Consider the following 22,551-nt stretch of genomic DNA (forward strand, 5'->3'; position numbering starts at 1 on the left):
AATCCAGGAGCTGATGGTGTTATTCTAAGGAGCTGATTAGTGCTGCATGTATATTGTCATCAGTGTCTCTAGCCAATGCATTCATTAAAAAGCCTTTTTAAGGCTAAGCAGGAAAAGAAAAATAAGAAACACCCTGAAATGTAGCAAGTAGCAAGAGCAACGCTTACTGCTATATTCGTGCACGTACTGTACACACGCAAACACAAGAGTGCACGCACACACACACACGCACACACACACAGACACTTTCAAATCAAATCAAACCGTAGGTAGAATGAGATGCTCTTTTCTTGTCTTTCCTAAACTCACAAGCGATTAAGCATTGGTATGGAATGCCTGTTTATCTGTTTCTGCTCTGGGTAAAATCTCTCTCAGATAAAAATACATTCAACAAGAAAAAAATAGAAAAATATATACTGTATATATAGTACTTTATATATACAGTATATATGTATAATGTATATACACATGCACGTAGGTATACATATGTACATATGTATACCTACGTGCATGTGTATATACATAATATATACACAAACATACAAATACTTTTTGTTGTTTTTAGCATAATTATATTTACATAAATATTCCTATAATGCTAAAGTTTAAAGAAGCATGATCTCCTTTTTTTCTGAGCTTCAAAAAAGGTGCTTGAGTAATATACAATTAAAATTAAGCAGCTTCCTAGCATGGAAGTAGTTTCTAAATCTGCATACCAGTAAATAAGAACAACAACAGGAAAAAAAAACCAACCTTAAACCAGTCTCTTTTTTACTCTCTTTTAAGCAAGAGCTTTGTCCAACAAAAATATTTTTCCTTCTCCTGTATGAACAACCAGAGATTGATACAAAATAACAAAACAAAACCACAACAGACAAAAAACAAACAAACAAAAGCCCCTGGAACTGCATGGTGTTCTTGACTTTTCCTTCCTTCCTTCAATACTGCTGTCAAAAGATCCAGTGCTCATATCAGGAATTACTTAGGCCTCAGTCATTTGCTAACTCTGCCAAAGTCAGGCTAATCTAGCCAATCAGCTTTGAAGAAAACAAAAATAAAAACAAAAAGCAGCACAACATAAAATTTTATACATCCTTAATAAACCCACCCTTTATTTTCTGCTATAACCTTTTCCTTGCTATTTCATTAACTACCGCAGCTTCTTGTCATCATATAGAAAAATATTTGCAGCTACACCACACCTGTGATGTGACAAATTCTGTTCTATGAGTATATTATTATAGCAACAGCTGGAGAAAAAAGGGAAAAAAAAAGACCTTTTCACTTTTTCTTTCTTTCTTTTTTTTTTTTTTTTTTTCCCATCTGGGGTTAAACTTTTCTTCAACAGATGCAGTTTCAGAGCAACAAGAAAAGCCACCATCCTGCTGCTGGGCAATACTTTCTACTCATCTTCTTCTCCAGCCAAGCATGACCAGCTTTTCTTCTCTGAAGCTTCCTTTTATCTCATTGCCTACCCCCAGGTCTCAATTCCCCCTCCCAAAAATCCTCTACAGCTATGTTACAAGCAAATACATCTTAATAAGTTTTAAAACTTTGGTTCTAAGAAAACACTTGGTCAGTTATCTCAAGGAAAAGTAGGAATGCTTTTTCTGGCACATTGCAGGAGTCAGAGCTCATCCCAGTAAGGTCTTAGAGCTGTACATGTAGTCACAAATCCAATACAATCCACTAAGCAAGTGCACAATTCTAGTTTTATTTTAATAGCAGACTTAGTCTCTCTCTTTTTCGCTCTTTCTTAGATCCTTGGTAAGGGTGCAATTCTTCAAACTGTTTGATAGAAATTATCTGCCTGTAGGTTGTTCTGTTTCTGCATGCTGTAAAATCCACTGTATCTTGAATCTGGGTCTGCAATTCTTAGCATCCTCTGAGAACTGTCCACCTGGACCATAGTACCTTTCTTGCAGTCCACATACACCAGTTGATTGTTCAGGCAAGAAGGCTGTTAGAAAAGAAAGGGAACATTAAAACAGTTCAAAGATTTTTGTATTCCACCCATAATTAAAAAAAAAAATGTTTGTGGTACAAGGCCACAAACGAAGTAAAAGTCCAGACTGTTTCATCACCAGTTTTACTAAGTTTGGCAAAGGTTTATGCCAGGCAGAAAAACAGACCAACACCCTATTCTAACTCACCATTTTTCATCCTCTGAGTGGCACTCTGATACTCTCACATGCCAGATGGAGTGGTTAAGTTGTACTGTATTAACCTATCGTCACACAAAGGCCTTAACCTTTTTTCTGAGGACACTCATGCACTTGTTTTCAAGACTAAATGTGTCTTCAGTGGTGCTAATCATTTTCAAGAATGTTTTGATCTTGGTTGCAGTTCCACTAACAGAGTGGGAGAGGTGTCAGCATTACAGTGAATCCTACAGGGAGTGGATCTCCTGGGAGATCCTTCTATATTCCTTGCCAAGGTTGTTTGTGCATTACTTTCTTGTCTAGGAATTCATCCATCTTTTTTTTGGTATCTGCTAGGCCTTGTATCCTTGCAAAACACTGCTATTGCAGAGATACCTAGAGTTGATGTGGCACTTGCTAGAGCTGTCCTTAGTTGCCTCTAAGTGCAGAATTATGGTATTTAATTTCAAGTAAATATAAGTGAGGGTTTGAGCATGTAGAGATCTACAAGCATGAGTGCACACGAACTACTGCTGAAAGACAGCTGAGCTGTGCAAACAGTCTTTCCCACCCTCTATTCCTCTGTTTCAGAATCCTCCAGCTGTAGCTCAGAGGAAGCTAAAACCATGCTGGAATGTTCTGGGACCACATACCTTTCTCATTTTTAAAAATGATGCACTTGAACTGGTTAAAAATGAGTATAAATAAGTGATAATGAAGAATGATTATATAAGCAAGTAAGAGCACACAGCAAACAGTGACGAAATTTAAACACAGTTGTTCATCTGAACACAAAAAAAGCCAGAAGCAGCTCAACTTGGCAAAATTTATCACTAAGAACCATCAGCCACACAGTAAGGAAGAGGAGAAATGAATTAGTGGCACCTGGTGAAAGAAACCTCTATGTATCTGTCTACATATAAACCCAGATATAAACAGGTTTGGGTTTTTGGGAGATTTTTTGCTGAGCTTGATTTCTATCTAGTGATTATTACCATATGGAGTAGCAAAGTACTGGTTTTCATTTGACAATGAAAAAAAAATCATCTAGGAGATTAAAAAATACCAACAGTCTGATTGGTATAAAATGGTTTAAGCATAAGGAGAACATTTAAGAGAGTTCATGTGATGTGAATTCAGTTGCGCCCTATGCACTAGTCTAGCTAATCTTGTTTTCCCAGGAAAGTGAAAATCTAGAATCAGACATTAACACTGCACCTTTGTTGGAGCCTTGTAGCAGGACACTGGAATCCACTGCTTCTTCTGATTGACGAGCAGAAGGACTATGATAAGTAAGAGCGCTATCATGATTGGAATCGTCACTAAGGCAACAGAACTGATGGATGCATCTTCACTAGGGTGCGGTCCACTGCCACTTCTGTATTCTCCTTGAAGGTGACTCATATCTGCAAGACAAAGGTTAGCATTTACTCATAGCGATGAATGTGCCTGAACCATACAGAAGAATACAGTTGTAGAGGTACCAGTCACAGATCTCATCACTCAGGTGAATTTGTACTTTACTTCCTGAAGTGTTCCCTTATTTATACTAATTAGAACAAGTGAAAGCTAGTACCTAATATAGTGATTATATTGTCCAGGAAAAGGCCCTGAAACAGAGAGGAAATAGGATGGTTTCAGCTGTCCAAAGGGTAAGAACAGATTTGCCAGAAAGAATGTGTAAACCTGCACTTCCTAATACATATAGTGAAAATGGACAGTGAGAAGCACAATCATCTAGCTCCATTTTATATTAACTAATAGCATAAACAACTAGAGTTTGAGAAAGAGTAGTTTTCTTTGTTGCATTTAGGTTTCTGGTGCAGTAGGGAACAATCAGGGATAATAGCTATTGTCCAGCAGCTTACCTATGTCTGTGTTTAAACTGATCTCAGGTCTGATAGTACAACTACACAGATAGCCTGATAGAGCCCACATGTTCTGTTTAGTTTAAGCATTTAATATTGTATTTTATTAGCTTGGATTATTTTGATGGAATCAACATATGTACTCACCCTGGCAAAATTAAGGAAGCAATAATGAACAAGTCTGACAATAATCTCCTAGGTCAGTTGCATTCAGATCATCTTATCTGACCATAACCAAATTCTTACAGGTGCTAAAAGAGGCTTCATGCCTCCATTTTTATTTCATTTGACCTCATTCCATGTTACCAATGCAATTCATCACAAGGTATCTTAAGAGTTTTATTTCTTCAGCACAGAATTTCTGGGGCAACACCGCATCAATCTGCAAAAGCCGTGACTTTTAAGTGCAAGGTAGAAAATAAGAATTGGACTGAATGCAGTTTTGAGCAATTTTTTTGTTTGTGTAAGAACCTTCATAACATTATGCTTGCATCTGCAGGACAGAATATTCGTATTCTGAAGGGGTCCATTTTAGCCTTTAACTGTCTTTTGCTACACTACATTTAATAGATGTTTCTGTGAATTTCTAGATCTCTACTGGAAAAGACATCTGTGTTGTGACCGCTTATGTCAGTATAGGAAAGAACTGACAGCAGCTCTTCCCCATATGACTATTCTTTCATTTGAATGAAAGAATTATATATTTGCGTAAGGAATTAACTTTTTGACTTGGCTCCTGGGGACCTTGCAGTCTGGTCCAAGCATTGATAGAAAATCAGCCCATTCTCTTCTATGCTAAAGAGAACCTGGAAATCTTAGGACAAAAGTAATCTATTATTGTTGTTGTGTTTTTTTTTTTTTAATTGGTAAGACACTTCAGACATATATGCCCTCTGTCTGCTGTAGTTTGTTGTTGAAAACATACTACAGTATTTGCATCACTCAGCCTGTGAAAACATACTAGACCACTAATAGTCTATTAGACTTTAGAAATTTTTTCATATAATTACAAAAAATTGTAATTTTCAGTGGCATATGCAATATTCCCATACAATCTGCTGTGTGTGTTTGTACTTCCCAGGAAGTATGGTGGCAAACCAGCCACCAACGCCTTTGACAAGTTAAAATGTAATTATAAAACTGTAAGCTTACAGTTTTGTAAAACAGTTATATTTCCCATATCCTTTCTGCCAGCTACCAAACAACAGTATGCTATAAGATGAGCCTTGGATTAAGAAAAAAGAAAAAAAAAGAAAAAAAAGAATGGAAAAAGGGGAAAAGAGGGAAAAAAGGGAAAAGAAAAAAAGAAAAAAGAAAGGTAAAAAAAGAGTTCAACTAGTCCTTTAATTAATAAAGGTTAACAAAGACTATGTCACCAAGTGTTTTTCCCTACCCTGGGACTTCACTCCAGTTTTAAACAAAAATGGATTTACCTAGTTGAAAACCTCACTAGCCCTATGTCATGTTACACCTGATGTGTAACACAATTTAGCATACATCATAGAAGAACAATTATTTGAGGGAAAAACACATTTTCCTGTTTGTTTTTTCAGTGCAAGAATGTCAAATGTATCAAATCAAGGTACAACTTACTCCAGTGGCCTAATAGCACCCTGCTTCCTATTTTTTGTATCAGAAAAGCCACTGCAGAAGCAATCCTCATTCATCACTTTAAGCCATTCATAATTTTATAGAACTCCATCATATCAACACAGATGTCTCTTCCAAGCTGAAGATATAATGATAAAAAGACCAAATTGCAGAAATGTAATTTAATAGTCTGACTCTTCATAACTTAAAGCCAAATGCATGAAACCATTACTGCACTGTAGAATATTCTAGGATACCTACTTTTTTTAGATCAGTACAGAGATGCTGCCTGAACAGTACAAGTAGATGCATTAAAACATGGGGAATAAATACAGACTTAAGCTAGCCCAGTTTATATCAGATCTTACCTCTATGAATGTGGATGATGTCATTTTCACTTGGTGTTGGCCAGTTTGGTACTTCTAATTCAACTTCTCCTCGATGATTTGTCTTCTCAATGGGGATGTTAGTAGGTTCAGGTACATACATCTCTGCAAAATGAGATGAATGTTTTTCACAATATACAGACTTCTTACCTATCTAGTACTGCTCTTAATTAAGGAAATATGTTTGGATATCAGCAGTTCTTTACTTTCATTTCTTTTAGAATTTTCACCATTAGTGATATGGGATTTTATTTTAAATTTGACATGATATCCTTACATACTGAGAGTACTGGGAAGATTTTAGTGTGTGTGTGTTACGGATTTTCCACTGGTTCATACCATATGTGGGATACATAGTTGCTGCTATTATCGTTATTCTAATGTGAATGGAATGATATAGCCTTGTCAACACGTTTGTTTTTGGAAAAACATTTCAAAATACATACTTTACTCTAGCCTTGCTTGTTTGTGATTCTCTAACAACAGAAATGCTAAGGGAAGAGCTACATCTTCTCAGCTGATACTTAATTGACATTGATGGTTTTTTGACTTCCTTTTATGTAATCCCCAAAGTAGGAGACATGCAAGAGGGTACTGCTGAAGCTCCCTAATTGTTCTGTTGGAAGTTATTACTAGCTGACTGAAATAGGAGCAAACACCTGCAGAAATAAGTCAGGACTAGAATTAAAAAGGAGTTGTAATTCTTGGGTCCCCTCTGTTCATTGTCTAGAAAATTCCCTATTGCATTTAAGCCAAATTAAAATGATAAATATGGCAATGTAGTATCTGAAAAACAATCAGACTCTGAAGTGACAGAAATGTTAATAACTAACAGGATCTGCAGAGATGTAAAAATATTATTTTGCCTAGTTCACTAATATGTTTCCATAACCTTGAGAAAGGACAGACAGAGAGCAGGAGCAAACATGGGCAAAATTTTTGAGTCCGCAGTTACACATTTGTGCATGACTTTCCTGTCTCTTAAAAATACTCATTTTCCTGAATCCTTATATTAAATGCTGTCATCTCCTAGACGCTGTTGAACATGGACTAAAGTTTGAAAAACAGTAAACCTCTCTCCCCCCTTGGTTATCAGTGTTGGAAAACAGCATCACAGTATTCTGGGTTACGTCGTATTACCTGGACACATGGGACAACAGCTTCCCTCCACGTTGATGGGTTCAGCGCAAGGCAGGGGTGGGCAGCTGACAGTGGAGCAGAGAGTCTGACCCTGCAGGCAGTAGCAGTGTGTACAACTGTCAATGTCCCAGCGTTCTTCATCGGCGTATGTTTTCCCATTGAAGTGGCAGACTACTTTCTTTGGTACCGTATCTTCTGTTGAAGGCAAACAGTGTGATCAGCTGTAATGGCTGTAATGTCTTTTTCCAGAACACCAAAGTTAAATGACTGCTACAGAGAAATCCCAGCTATAACTAGAAGACTCTTTCTAATTAAGGAAATTAAGGAAAATTGATTTTTTATATGTACAACTGAGAATCCCAGCTCCTACCTTCACTTTCCTGGTGAATCCTACTTAACTAAGGAAGACTACCTTCAATTCTAAACTACTAAGGCTCAAGAAAGATGAACTCAGTCCAGAATAATTAAAGAAAAGATCAAGCAGGGTATTGAGAAGGATAAAGTAATTCTCAGATGATATAGTTAGAGCTTAAACTATTTATTATGATAAAACAAAAACTCAAGGGGGATTTGATTACTCCCTGTAATTACATCAGTGAAAAACCCTAGGAAAAGAAAAGGACAATGACCAAACTCTAACCATGAAAAAATTTAAGTTGGATGTTGGTGTGATCTTAATCCTCAAAAGAGTGAGGATTTTCTTTTTTTTCGCTTTCCCAAAGATTTTGAGAGCGCTATAACACAGTATGTATCAGGGACCTAGACTTGATGAGGTAAGTAGGTCTTAGGAAAACACTTGTAAGTGTTCACAAGCTGCCTAAGCATTCAATTCACCAATTTTTATGTTGCACCCTATGCAAGCCTTTCAGGTTGTCTGCAGTATTGTAACAGGCTGACAACATCCAGGAAAACCAGGTTAGCAGTCAGCAGAACAGTAATATGCACCTGACCACAGCAAATTCAAGTGCAAAAGAAGAAAAGCAAGAAGCACTGTGAGAAAGTACTATTAAAAGTATCTGAAAAGCCTAAATGTGCCAGAGGGCTTCGGTATGGTTATACAGTGGCTTCCATGGCCACTTCCATGACATGGGTGACAAATTCTCCAAGTGGAAGATTTTGTGAGTGAGTTTGGGAGGGACCTAGGAAAGGAGCAGTAGGAGAAGCAGCTTGCAAAATGCAAAAAGCATACATAGTTTTCTTCCACAGATAGACCTGTGGGTTGGGAAGGTCCATAATGAGCCAGCAGAGCCCTGCATTAGTAAGAAAGCTGATATAGTTGAGGAGGGAATTAGAGGCACAGCTTGAGCAGTCTGTGCTGTTGATTCCCTCTGCATAACTAAAGCTGAGCATTTCCTGTGCCTACAGAGCTGATTTGCTCTCAGTAGTATTACCTTGCTCCACTCAGGACACCTTCTTCCAGTGAGCAGCTGAGCTGACTGGAGAAGTCCTTTAACTTGCTCATGTTTTTGCAAGTTTGTAAACACCACACCACAATTTAATACTTAGTCAGTAAGTGCTTTTTAGAAGAGCGAACAAGGATAAAATCAGAATAGCAGTGTTGCACCCTTTGACCCTTGGTGTCCATTGCTATGACAGCACAGACATAGGAGAAAGATAGAAGCCACAACACCCATGAACTCAGTGGAACCAAAGCAGAGGTGCATTAAGAAACCCACCTACAGAAGTGCAGTCCATAGCTCTACCTATCATTTCTAACATTTTTTCTTACACCTTTTGCATCAGCAGCACCCATTCTACAACCTTTGCACTGATTGCAAAATCACTATAAAGATATATATATAAATAAATAGTTATTCAAAATATAATGAAAGTGATCAGTTGTCTCAAATTCTACAAGTTTAAAAATGTGTGGCAATTTTCACTATCTACAGCATCCACCATTTAATTTACTTCAAATTCAAAACCAGTGTGGTCCTTACTTCCTTAATCATTTTTAGTATTTCCAAAATTTCATTTTCCCTATTTTTTTCTCAAATACATTATTTTGCACTCTCCATAACAATTTTTAATGAACTTCCTCTTTTTTTCCCTGCATTTTAACGCAGGTGCCTTATTAACACTTCTCTATTTCATGAACTGTATGTATTTCAGAATACTTCACTGTTTATCATCTTCTGCAGCTGTTAATACTTGACTAATGTTATACGATGTGTCTGCACATAAAATAAGCATCTGGCTTTTTTAAAAAATAATTTTTATGCAATGTTTTTGTCTACTAAGCTAAATTATCAACTGTAAATTTTTAGGAGGATGTCTTCTCCGTCTGATATGCAAATTACATTTACATTTTCTTGCACTTCTACCTTAAAACCACCGAACACAATCCTCAAAGCTCCCTGTGCAGATTTTGCTCTCCGGTTTAACTGAGGCACTAACTACAGCTCCCCTCAAATCAGGGAAACATATTCAAATTTGGAAATGTAACTTATTTCTTATTCTCAAGAAAGGAACAGCAAGTTATCCACTATTTTTATTTGCTCACCAATACAATAAGGACAACATTGTCCTTTTCTCAAAACAGGTCTCTCGCAGGATACTGGCGGGCAAGACTCAGAGTAGCATCTAATCACACCATCCATGCAAATGCAGCTAGTGCACACATTTGGCTTCCAGGATTCAGCAGTCAGAAAAATATCTCCTTCATCATTTTTGCAGTAGCTGGGCATGCTCTCATTGCTTGATGAAGAAGGCTGAAGGGGCTCATCTGTAAATATAAACAGAACAAATCAGTGAACTAAGAGTAGCTAGCTTCCCTGACATTTTCTTTAAAAAGAGTTTTCTCTTGACATGCACGTGTCTTATGTGCCCAAGACTGCAGTGGAATCCTAACACACTGGCCCACAATTTCAGAACGAGAGAAAGGACAGAGCCTGATGCATGTTCTGTTCCTGCATCTGATAATGATCTCATGATGCGCTCTAAAATAAACACATTTCTGTAGACCTTTGGGTTAACCCCCGAAAAAAAGGAGGGTAAAGTTTTCTTAACAGTCATTATTAGAAGCATGTCATCAAGAAAAGGACTCTGAATGCTCTAAACCAAATGGAAAAGAAGTTCAGGAAGAATTTGCCTTAAATTGAGACAGATTAAATTTAAATTTAAAACTTGAATCCCAGCCTCTGCCTTATCAGTTCAAGTCCTTGAACTGGGAAGGATGCAAAGTCCAAAGCTGTCATGCAGCTCTTATCTTCATCAGTGGACAGCTATGAGTTAGTCATAAACTGTGAAGAAACAGACAAAGCTTGACAGGGCTCCATCTTGATTCCAATGGGTCTACTTCGTCTTATAGGGGATGAGGTTCCCCTCATGTAGGGGAACACGCTTTTCTGAATAAAGCTGTGTCTTAACAGACATTATGAATGAAGAATTACAATTGAATGTGCACAGGGAACATGTAAGAAAGAAGAAAAGGAGGATTCTTAAAGGGACTACGATCAGGTTCCCAATTTTACTGCGTAAATTAGGAGACAAACCTCCTTCCAGTGAAGATCAACTACTCCAATAGTATTTTGGGATTAAGCAATATGAACATTTACTGTTATTAACAGCAACAAGAAAAATGAAGGTCAGGAAATTGATTAACTTTTTCACCAAACAGTATTTTGTCAGAGAGGAAAAAACAACTGTGGTAGAAATAGCAAAACCTAGCCTTTTGAAGCGAAACACAGATTTTGTTTTTAATAAAGGCAAAAATATTTTCTCTATGAGCTTACATAAAATTCTTGAGTTTGCACTAAATTTCAGCAGCAATGAACTCCCACATTTGCTATGTAAAATATGAATTCATGCTTATTTAAAATTGCATCTCTTTCCTAGAAGAAAGCAAATCTTGTTGCTTTCTTGACAGTGTGGGGCAGTTTGTGAGGAAGCTGACACACCTGTGAGAGTGAATGCTTTGATATTACTCAATTACTTTCAAGTCACTCTCGTATCATGCTAACTGAAGGTAAAAACAGGGAGAAGCATTTTTGTTACCAAATCCCAAATAAGATATTAATAAAAAAGGCTTATAGAAACCAAAACATACAGGAATGAAAAGAAACAAGTCTGTCTATAGCTGCCTAGCACTTCAATTACTTTCAAAGTTTCTTTAATTCTATGTGTTTCCATAAATAACATGCATTCCTTACATTATTAGATTGCCTTCAAAGAACAGAGTTCAAACTTCAGGACCACAACACCCCTTACACATAACCCAAGTCTTGGACCTAGTCAGGTTTTGTAGCTGAAACAAAGGACTGCAGGCTCTTATTCCAAAATGTTAAGGGAAAAAACGCACCACAATAACAACTGTGTGCATGCTTAAATATTCAACATTTGTATCAAAAATCCCAAGTGCAAGAAGGGCTATGATGAAAGTTGGTTGATAATATTTACCAGGGCACTGTGGACAGCAGGAATCCTGCGTGCGGGTGGGGTTTTGACACAGAAGAGGCGGACAGACTTCAGTCTCACACAGGACACGTCCACTGTGACACGTACATTGTGTGCAAGAATCAATATTCCATGTTTCTCCTTCTACGAAGTATTCCCCACCAGGAGCATGACAAATAGATGGACTGGTGAGCTCTGGCTTTTGCACAATTATTTCATCTGTGAAGATGAGCAATTAAAAATAAATAGAGATTATGCTGAGTAACAAATATACCAAACCACCATTATTGATAATACTAGGATCAACAAAAACAGCTATAAAGTCAAAAGAGTTTCATTAAGAGCATATTTGTCACTTACCTGTATCTCACAGAAAATGGGGAAAAAAATCAAACAAGAAAATCTAGAAATCAATTTGAATAAATGCTAGTTAATATAAATCTGAGAAAACTTTAAGCATTCTTGGCATTTCAGGAAAAAAATAATAATAAAAAAATCTGTAATGTAGGAATTCCAAGGGACAATTGTTGTTTTCTGAAAAAGAAAACCATACTGATTGGACAGTTAAAAAACTGTGTATTAGTACTGGTGCTCTTCCTGAGAGAATGGGTGAGTGTGTTTCTAGTCTGGGATGTGGAAAGTCCAAATTCAGCCTGTCATAAGCTTCTTCAGTGATTTATGTCAGTACCACTTGATGTCCGATAAAAAGAAACAAAGTACTTAACATCAGTGGATGTATTTCATCTAATGATTGTTCCATATAAAATCATACATAGTCTTTGAAGTAAAAACTGAACCCCAAGGAGATCTTAACATCATGTAGAATGCGACTACGTCTCACCAAGTGAGCCTTAATTCCCTTTCAAACAATTAATTACATTACCTCTACAACCATGGCTAAAGACTCACACAGTTTTTAACCAGGTAGTTAAGAAAATAGATTTGATTTCCCTCAAGCTAAGAAAGGAAATGAAACACTTTCCCATATTCAGCACAAGCGCTCTCCAACCATTCAGGTGTTACAGAAGCAGAGGAACTCTTTTCTTTTAAAGCACCAGTAGGTAAAGAGAAAGAATTGCCTCCTGCATTTTGGAAAGAAAACCTTCAAGCACCTACTATCAAGGAAAGGACTAAAATGCTGCTGCCCCACAGAAGAGGTGGGCTTAAAACCAAATATGCAACTCTAGAGTATCCTTTTCTAAATCCAGATAACTGCCAGCTTCGCATACTGGTTGTTTCGGATGTGGAGTAAGTCAACTAACTTTTTCCTACTTTCAACTAACTTTCTGGACTTTGTATAGTAATCAAGTTACCTCAAATAGCACACTTTAGGTGACTACACAAGCTGAGAGTCTGAAAGCTACATGCTGCAATGTGAAGTTTCAGGCTTATAAGCGAATGGATTAAACCCATCAGCCTGGATTCAACCCATCTTACATTAGGTAACTAAGTTAAGTGCCTGCATGAAGAACTGAGTTGCCTCAGGTTTCCTCTGTTATGAATGGAAGGGAAGAGAAAGTACCTTCCAGGTAAGGACTCAGCATCTGAAGATCTGAAGATCTTTCTGAAGATTAATCTCTCCTACTCAACTTCAGAGAAGCCTAACATGAACGTCATTGTAAACCAAGTATCTTGATTAAGGCAGAAAGTTTAAATGGGACCTTCCTCTAGTCATTCCTGCAGCCCAACACTTATGAGAATTTTACTTCTCTTTGCATTCTTAGTACTACTGTGCTTCTCCGGAGAATGAAGTTTGTGCCCTTTGCTCACTTACATATCTGATAATAGATACACAGCTCACTTATTTGTTTTCATTTCTGGAGAATGATAGGTAGCACTCAAGGAAACTGACTCCGACTGATTTTACCCTATTCAGAAAGTACTCATGCTTTTCTTCTTTCTCTGCTGCATCTGCAAGGCTAAGGAATTATATTATCCTTCAGTGATTTTCTTATGTATTACTTTCCCAGTTTCTTACATCTGTGAACAGTCTGGGAACATTTACCATACCTGAAGCAAGATAATTGGTTTGCTGCCTTGTCACTATCCGATTTTCTTTTCGGCTGTTGCAATATATTGTCATACAACATCACCACATTTTAGACACTGACATCAGAAGCTGCCATGACAAAGGCAATACTATCCCTGAAAATGTTCTCAATCTATCTTTTGCACTGAGTCCTCTACAAAGTCACAGGCCTCTTTTACTATAGCTCACACGCTGCTTATTATCAGAAACTAGATAGCACTGCTGTACATATGGTATTGCTTACAGCTCCCTTATCAGCAGAATTATTGTAATTGAAGTGATATAAACATACTACTATTATATTCCTGAACTAGGTAATCAAATATATAGTTTTTCTGGGAAATGTGGTTCTGCCAAACACTAGAAGTTAATAGCTTTCTAAATCTTACAGGAAACCTAGAGCTTTCCACAAGCATTGCTACTATCCACTGTAACCTCATAATTAACACGTGAAAACATGGTTATAATGAATGTTTTAGCAGTCAAAGTGTATTTGCCTCTCCTGAAAACTAACTAAAATTGATTGCCTTCCAGGGAAAACAAAGCAAATGGGGCTCCCCATCTAGATTCGAGGTGAAAGCATAAGCAAACAAAAGCCATAAACTACCAGCCATCACGCGCTGTGTATTCTACACTGCCATCATTGTAAAATTTGCCACAGAATGTTAAGAATCTCACCTTTCATTAAGAACAAAACAAAAAACACAAAACAAGCCTGAACGTTTATGACTGCAGTATTACCTTCAAAAATCATGAAATTGAATGTAAACACTTTCTTCAGTCTGCAAAAAGACAACTCTGAGAGCTGCCTTTTCCCCGATCAATAGGTTAACAATAAAATTGAAAACTCAATATATGAAGATTGCTGATCATTTCAATACTCTTATATCAGACACATTCAATCACAATCTCTCATTTCCAAATTGCATTTGTATTTACTGAAAGCCATGACATTCATTTAACATCACCACTGGGGAATTGATACACTGCCAAATAAAGTCAGAAGTATATTGCTAACAAACAAAAAACCTCAGTGGGGGAGACAAACTCACAGTGACTTATTTGGCCATATTCTCATGAAAATAAACTCATATGCTTTCACACACCTAGCCGCTTTTAAAAAATTATGCATCTGCCCTAGCATTGTAAGAGCTCCACCAATATGCTTTTTCTAACACAGAATCTAGATGATTAGTACTGTGAATGCAGGAAAGGAAGTCAGACAGAGAAATCCATGTAGACACCATATCTCAGAGAAATGGACACTACTGGATAAACAACTCTTCTTTTTGTCAAAGACCAACATTGCTGGTGCTCAGAATCAACAGTGATTTCATCCACAAGAAATGGACATATGCTAATGTAACATTAATTGGGGAGTTGTATACATTTTGAAACTTCCTCTGTTTCAGAGTACAAGTAGTATCTGTGCAGGTAATGGAGACGAAGGTGATCATATATTCCAGAAGCATTAGGAGCACAGTAGAGAGTACAGAAATGTTTGAGGTCTGCCATGATCTCAGATCTCTAATAGGGTGGATATGCTCTGGCTAATGCAGACGTTAGATTTTTCTGAATATTGAAATGATGAAAAGTATAACATGAGATGACAGGCACTGCTAATTTCTTATACTGATCTTCCTTCAATGAATCAAACATCAGGTTTATGAACAGATGTACCTAGACTCTTTCTTCATAAACAAAATAACCAGTAACTGTTGGAGAATATATTTGGTGCTGCTGAAAAAAACAAAATTATCATTATTCTTATTTGAATGTACGGAGGTATTCTGTACATGCTAAGTAAATCAATACGCACAAGTATGCCTATAGTGCAGTAAAATTAGGAATTAACCTTGGGGATCTAAGAACAGAACTGCAAAAACTGGAGTGTCCATCCTAAATTTGGAATGCTGAATGAATCAGGAATGCATATCTAAGGCAAGAATGACATGTTCTTCAAATTTGTAAAATAATGAAATTATTTCTGAACAACAGAAATTTTCTTCCGTTACATCATGCCTTAGATTTTTCTTAAAACCATGTTTCAGAAGAAACATCCATGAAGGTGGAATATTCAGCAGAAAACTCATGGTAAGAAGTCAGTGGAATCAACTCTGAATCAATATGATGCAACTGTCTCTGCTACAACACTACACAAATTGTGAAAAGGTGAGTACAGGTACTCCAATGGTTCTGTTCAGCCCTGAATTCCAGTGAGCATAAGGAGAAGATAACATCCTTGTCCAGTGACGAGGCTTTACGAATACAATAGTCCGTATTTGTTCTTTGCTGTATAGCTGCTCATTCTGTCATAACATTCACAGTCAAGCCAACTCATTTTTTTTTCTTTTTCCCATGTTGAAGCTTCACAGGGGAGAGTGTTGTTCTACTGTTCGTGAGCGCTCATGGGTGTGGGGAGGGCAGAAGGAAAGACAGGCAGTATGCGATGGGACTCACAGGGATCAACATTGCACACTGCTGTGGCAAAAAATTAAGCGTGACCCAAGCTGGAAAGAGACAAAGGAAATCTTACGGTTTCTAGATTCCCTGTCAGACTAGTCATATATTTGGGAGAGAAGCAAGTGAGCAAAAGATGGGCCCCCTAAAGCGCGTATTTGGTGGGAATATCCTTAGTGTTCTATGACAAAAATCTCAGCTGAAAATACCATTAACGCTTGCCCGTTCTAAGATGTTAAGCACTAAAAGCTCAGCCTCGGCTTTCCTTAAAGTGTTTTAAGGATTACTTAAGTGTTGAAAATACAGCTCTGGTTCCACGAAAGTCACATGGCAAAAGCAACACCATGACTGGCACCGGAATTGCAGGAACCACATTTACTGACATGGCATGCCCAGTCTTCACACTGGGAGAATGAGAGTGGTTCAAGACTGAGAAAGGCTAAAAACCAATTCTTTTGAAACTCTACATCCTTTCGGTGATTATGTTTCTCAAGTTACCACAAGGTGTGAATTGGACCAGAGATCACCATTTGTCTAAGCAGATTTGTTATCTAAGGTCCTACAGAGGATGCCACTCTTCCTGTCGCTTTCAGAGAGAAAATTTGGCTGCTTATTTTGTCCCTAGGATTTCCTGTACTTTACAAGGAATTTTAAGTAGTTTGTAATTGCTGAAATTCTGCCAGTGCTTTTTTACCATTATTTTGTTATTCATATTTGTGTCCTGAGCCTCTTTTCTCCAACTTAAAACATGTTTTCTAATGAAGTCATAAACAATTAATATCACTGCATTAGAAAATTAATCTATTTAGCACATGAAATGTTGCAGTAAATGGTCTGAAGGCAGAGGGTACTGTACCTCTAGCCAGACTCTAAAAGAGCAAAGTTCTTTCATAGATTTTTTTTCATATTAACACTTATGGAGACTATTTTCGAAGGTAACATTAATTGTGCTTGACCTTCCCTTGACCTATTAAAATAATCTTCTACTGCTGGTGGCATCGGATCTTTCACTCAGAATACAGAATCATAATGTTCAATTACTTAAGACATCTGTTTAAAAATGTATGCCTTTGAGATGTTGTGAAATATGCATCAATTTTGTTAAAACTCCACTTTAAAGAAGAGAAAATGTAATGGCTTATTAAAATATTTGCTATTATATATAAAATTATGTATTTGCTAATATAGCTAATATACACAGTATTGCTTAAAAAGTTCAACACTTCAGGGATTAACAAGTTAGTTCCCATAGCATGCATATGCTTTATACATTTAAGTATTAATTTTTCAGGTCTGAAATGTTAATGAAAGCCACTCGTTATGTTACACTTGGGCACAGAAACTTCTATTTATACTTATCACTGAATGATGTATGAGATTTCTTTTCATGTGTGAAGAAACAAAACACGGAATGATACCTGATTACAATGAATATGGAAGAAAGCACGTTACCTGGACATGATGGGCAACACTGTCCTGGATGTATGGTGGGGTTGCCGCAATTAGGAACAGGGCAGGTGATCAAGGCGCACATTTCCCGTCCGTTGTGACAGTAACACTCCCTGCAGCCGTCGTGCCAGCTCTCCTCATTTTCGTGTCGGCGCCCATCCATTGACAGGCAAGAGCCTGTTTTAACTGGAGGCATAAGAGAAGCTGCTGCCTCTGCACAGAATCAAAGGAAAATGCAGTGTCCTGATAAGAATCTGTTGCTTAGAAAAACACAAATGCTTCATGCCTGGATTGCATTTATTTTTAAAGCAAATGTAAAATTAGGTGACTAACGATTCCATCATTTACATTTAGAAATAAAGTAAACCCAAGAGACACATGAAACAGTTAAAAGGGATGGTAAGGTGTGGTTGAAATTATTTACTTGAAAATAATAATCACTTCTTTCTGTTGCATCTACATTATTTTTAATTATACAGCAATGCAGTATTTGCTGAATAATAGAAGAAAAAAGGTAACAGAAGGAAATAGTAAAAAATCTGAAGCATATTTAAAATGAAGCAGAGTATTTTAAAGTATTACAGTATACTATATTATCTATAACGTTAATATCTGACAGTAAAATATTAAAATATTTGCAAGAACTAAGGACAGTCTTAATATCATGAGTGAAAAGAAATTACAAGTAAGTTCTAATGGGGTCATGCGACTGGAAATATCTCATGAAACATTACCTACGAGAAATTATGTTTTAGTTACTACGATACATGATGTTTTGAAGATAAGTGTTCTGATGATTTTATCACTTGTTCCTGGTTTTACTAGGGTGAGACTCCTGCAGCTTGGATTGTTGTATCAGTTGCACTCAATCAGACAAGTGGACAGTTGGTCTAGGGAGGATGAAGTCTCATTTGTATCTTAAGGTGCATTTAACAGTGCTGAAGGAGTCTGTCTTATACTTCTTGTTAATCAGCTGAACGAACTGCAGAGTGACTAACGCTCCCTCACCACCATCACTATGGTGAAGGATTTAGGATCAGTTTGTCAATGAAGTGACTTCTTTTCAGAAGACATCAATCATGTTTGTCTGATACCTACATAAGGTTATCTGTATTAAGCCACTTCAAATTTTTTCATTAAAAAAGGATGCCGCATGTAAAGTAGCACTTCTGAAATTTATTTTTAATAAGTTTCCTGTTTAGTTACATGTAAGCCAGCAGTTCTTAAGCTGGAGAAGGTCCACCTGTGGTAGTCTAAGAACCACAAGCAGATAGTATTAAGTTGGTTTGATGCACATAGAAGAACCCAGTACAGAAATTATATTAGTATACTATTTCCTGAATTCCAGTAAAAGCCATGGTATAGGGAAAAATACTTTTTAAACAGACTTTACCTTACTGCACGAACAGAAATACTACAAAAATTATACAGAAAAATTATACACAAACATATTATTTAGGGAGTTTTTTGAGGTTGGAGGTTCTTAAGAAATGGAACATAATTTCTAGTAAAAATCTCATATATTACAGGTTATGTCAGTGAAATCTGCCTCTCTGCTTCTCATTGCTGTTTATTTGTAACATTTCTTACTAGAAGTCTTAAAGATTATTTTTATAATTGCCTGCAGTGTATGATGCCATGTTGAGAAAATACAGTGTGGGGTTCTTCCAAATTAGATGATTGCATGTTTGCTGGCAACTGTGGGGGGACTGATTTCTGGTACTTGCATAGCTTCTTTTAGTCCCATATTCGCCTACCTTGTCTTATTTTATGGGAAAACATTCAAACTTTCTTGTCTATAGCTAGAAATCAAAGTACGCAAGAACTAAAGAAAAAAAAGAAAGAGCGCTTAGGATCAGGGAGAGACTGAGCACAAATAAAAATGTATAGATGCAACATATAGAGGCTACTATGCCAGAAAGTCTAATCTCTAGACTAATACAGAATACAGATTGAAAATGAGTGAATGATACATAGAAGGCAAGATCATTGAAATGAAAAAGAATAGAAACAAGAATGATCTTAAAGAAATAGTCAGTAGTGCATTTTTCACAAAAAAAAAAAAAAAAAAAGAAAAAAGATTTGCTGCATGAAAGACAAAAAGTTCCTATGGAAATCTGAGCCAAAGCAGAAAAAAAAATCATATATAATTATCTTCTTCTAAAAAGGAGAGCATTAAATGAGATGCTTGTATTCATAAGTAGTAGAGGAAAGTATGCAAGTACTTCTCACCAAGCAGCCCCAAATCCAGCAGAAAAACCTAGAAATCCCTCTTAAGATTTCACTATAAATAGCTATAAAAGGGATGGACATAAAATAGATATGAGGAAAGACACAAGGTCTTTTCTTTCTTTCCTGGGCTTAATCCAAATCAGACAAATCCAAATCTATCTCAACAAAATATTTTAGGTCTTTTAATAAGTACTATTTAATGAACAGTAATCTAAGCCAACAGTAAACATAAGCCATTATCTTAAAAATTTGATAATAAAAATTTGCTACAAGACAAAAAATACTACTGGATTTCTAAATGCACTGTTTCCTATCCTCCTCTTCCTCAGGAACCCAGGACTCACAGGAAGGCAAATAAAAGCCAACAGATGGAGCATACCAACACCATACTCATAGATACTTTTACAAACTGTGTAATATACAACACAAACCAAATTCCTACGGATAACTTCATTTCTTTGCTTTGCAACTTTGCATTCTTGTCAGACTTCAACTAGTACACTTTTTTCTGTTGTTAAAGCACAGCTTACAGTCATTAAATGATAACACACAACAACGAGTAGAGAAAATCTGTCTAAAGATAGAAAGTATTGCAAAACTATACTACTCATTAGTGTATTTTAGTTCTAAAACACATCTTCTGACACTAAAAGGATATGAAAAAAACACTTGATCTGCCAAAGTTCAACAGAACATAATATAGAGCACAACAATAACGTGGAACATAACAATTCAACACAAAGGTTGATACTGTTGTTCATTTTACTCTAGCAGCAATGAAAAGATGTGCTATATATGTAGGATATTTCCCCTCCACCCTCCCCATTTATGGCTATAGACTGGAAGCATCTTACCCCTTTACTTTGCTTTATTGACTCATAAGCAAGCAAGCAGATGAAAAGAATGTGTTTCAGGTACTGCTTCTTGGAAAAGGAGTATCTCAGAACCATCAGTGTGGTCCTTTGCTACAAAGCTGTGCTTGGGCAAAGAATGCTTTGAGGCCAGCCTTGATGATCAGCTTATTACAAAGCTTAGACCAGAGAAAAATAAGCACATTATTTTCTAAAATTAATATCTGAACTGAATTATGTTTCTTTGACACTTCTGATTGTATCCAGGAATGTTGGAACTTAGGTGGTATTTCCTTTGCCAAGAGAATAGGAAGTCACAAGCCAAGAGATCATACTGGGAAGGTACAGCACAGAGGCAAATGAGGATCAGAAGCAACTTTGCCAGGGAATATTTGGATGTTTTATAATTGTGTATCTGAATTATGACTGTCATCTGGAGAAGCAGACTGTCATTCTTTGTGAAAAACAATCACCAAGAAGAAAAAGAGTCAGCTGGGGTTTATTTCTGATAATAGCTGCTTTTCAGGAGTTTCCTGTTCTAAAAGCTGTTAACTCAGAATAGGTTAATTATACTACTATAGTGCCAAAGTACCTCAAGTCTCTTAAATGTCTGTTCTTTAAAGCAGCACACAACTGAAGCATATAACCTATGAACATCTTGTTCCAGGCATCACCTCTGACTTGGTCTTCAGAACAATCTCCTGGTGTGTGGTATGTGTGCAGCCTCTAGTGTTAAGAGAACACCTAGTCCTTCCTTCCAGTTAAGTGCTTGCAGGCACAACATACCAAACACTCCTCCTACCCTGCTGCAGCCTGCTATGGTCATACCATCAGAGTTTCAGCATCCCAATGGCAGCCCACTACCTCCTGCCCACACCATGCTAGCCATCTACATCCCCTGGAGATCATGAAGTATCTTTTTCCAGTCTTGCCTGCCTCCACTAAGCTTTTTAAAACCCTAGTATCATCCAGGAGTCAGAAGATGAGGAAACTTTAGTCTAGGAAATGGGGAGGATGACAGGCAGCATGGGCAGGGGATAGGGCAGCAGTCTACTATATGGACTTCCACAACCAGGCAGTCTATTCCATATAAAAGGAGTAGTAGTTGATTTATATAAGTCTAAACTATTACACAAAAATCTGGTGGCTGCTTTGATACTTCCTTCTCTTGTAGTTGATTTTTTACAGTTCACCCTATACAGCCATCTTCACATGTTATCAGTATATCTCAAACAGGCCTGAGTGAAGAGACAGTACTAGATCCCTCAGAGCTCTTGGTTCAATATACATCTGAAAGAAACTAATATCCTTAAAAAAACCAATACTGATCTAAATCCATATTAGACATCTGATGGATTAGATATCTGAATACAATGCATAGTTATATACCTTTACCAATTGGTACACATTGATGAAGACGTTCTGTGCACATAGAAATTCTTGTGCTAAGCACTATTCCAATGAATTCAGGCAAATCTTGCATCTTTTCTATAAAATGCTAAAATGTTTTTGCTATGTTAGCAAGCTATAACAACTCACAGAAAGGTCTACTGAAAACTAGAAACAGATATGAACAAGCATGTGACTATATAGTAAGAAGCAGAAGAGGGGAATAAGTTCTTGCCCTTTTAGCAACACAAAGGCTTCACTTAGGTTCAACTCTTCATTAAACCCTGGGCTACATTCCGTGATTTTTAAAAAAGATACACAATTATAAAACATCCAAATATTCCCTGGCAAAGTTGCTTCTGATCCTCATTTGCCTCTGTGCTGTACCTTCCCAGTATGATCTCTTGGCTTGTGACTTCCTATTCTCTTGGCAAAGGAAATACCACCTAAGTTCCAACATTCCTGGATACAATCAGAAGTGTCAAAGAAACAGCATGCTAATTTTAGGTGATATAAAGGGCATCTATCAAATTTAGAAAGAGTTTATAAAGAAATGGCAATAGCAAATAATCTAAGATCTATGCTGCTACAGAGAAAAGAAATTCTATCAGCTTCTCTTCA

General features: G+C 36.9%; 1 protein-coding gene across 1 annotated transcript in view; it reads right to left on the reverse strand.

Moving 5' to 3' along the window:
* Positions 1 to 507: 507 nt before the first annotated feature.
* Positions 508 to 22,551, reverse strand: part of CRIM1 (cysteine rich transmembrane BMP regulator 1) — a 196,659-nt gene continuing 174,615 nt past the window's right edge. Inside the window, 7 exon segments of the mRNA XM_062572090.1 lie at positions 508 to 1,960; positions 3,360 to 3,547; positions 5,968 to 6,090; positions 7,126 to 7,320; positions 9,629 to 9,850; positions 11,524 to 11,739; positions 17,462 to 17,671. Of these exon segments, the coding sequence (XP_062428074.1) occupies positions 1,784 to 1,960; positions 3,360 to 3,547; positions 5,968 to 6,090; positions 7,126 to 7,320; positions 9,629 to 9,850; positions 11,524 to 11,739; positions 17,462 to 17,671 (1,331 nt within the window). The 3' untranslated portion in view covers positions 508 to 1,783.

The sequence above is a fragment of the Rhea pennata genome, chromosome 3, assembly GCF_028389875.1.
Source record: "Rhea pennata isolate bPtePen1 chromosome 3, bPtePen1.pri, whole genome shotgun sequence".
Taxonomy (NCBI): domain Eukaryota; kingdom Metazoa; phylum Chordata; class Aves; order Rheiformes; family Rheidae; genus Rhea; species Rhea pennata.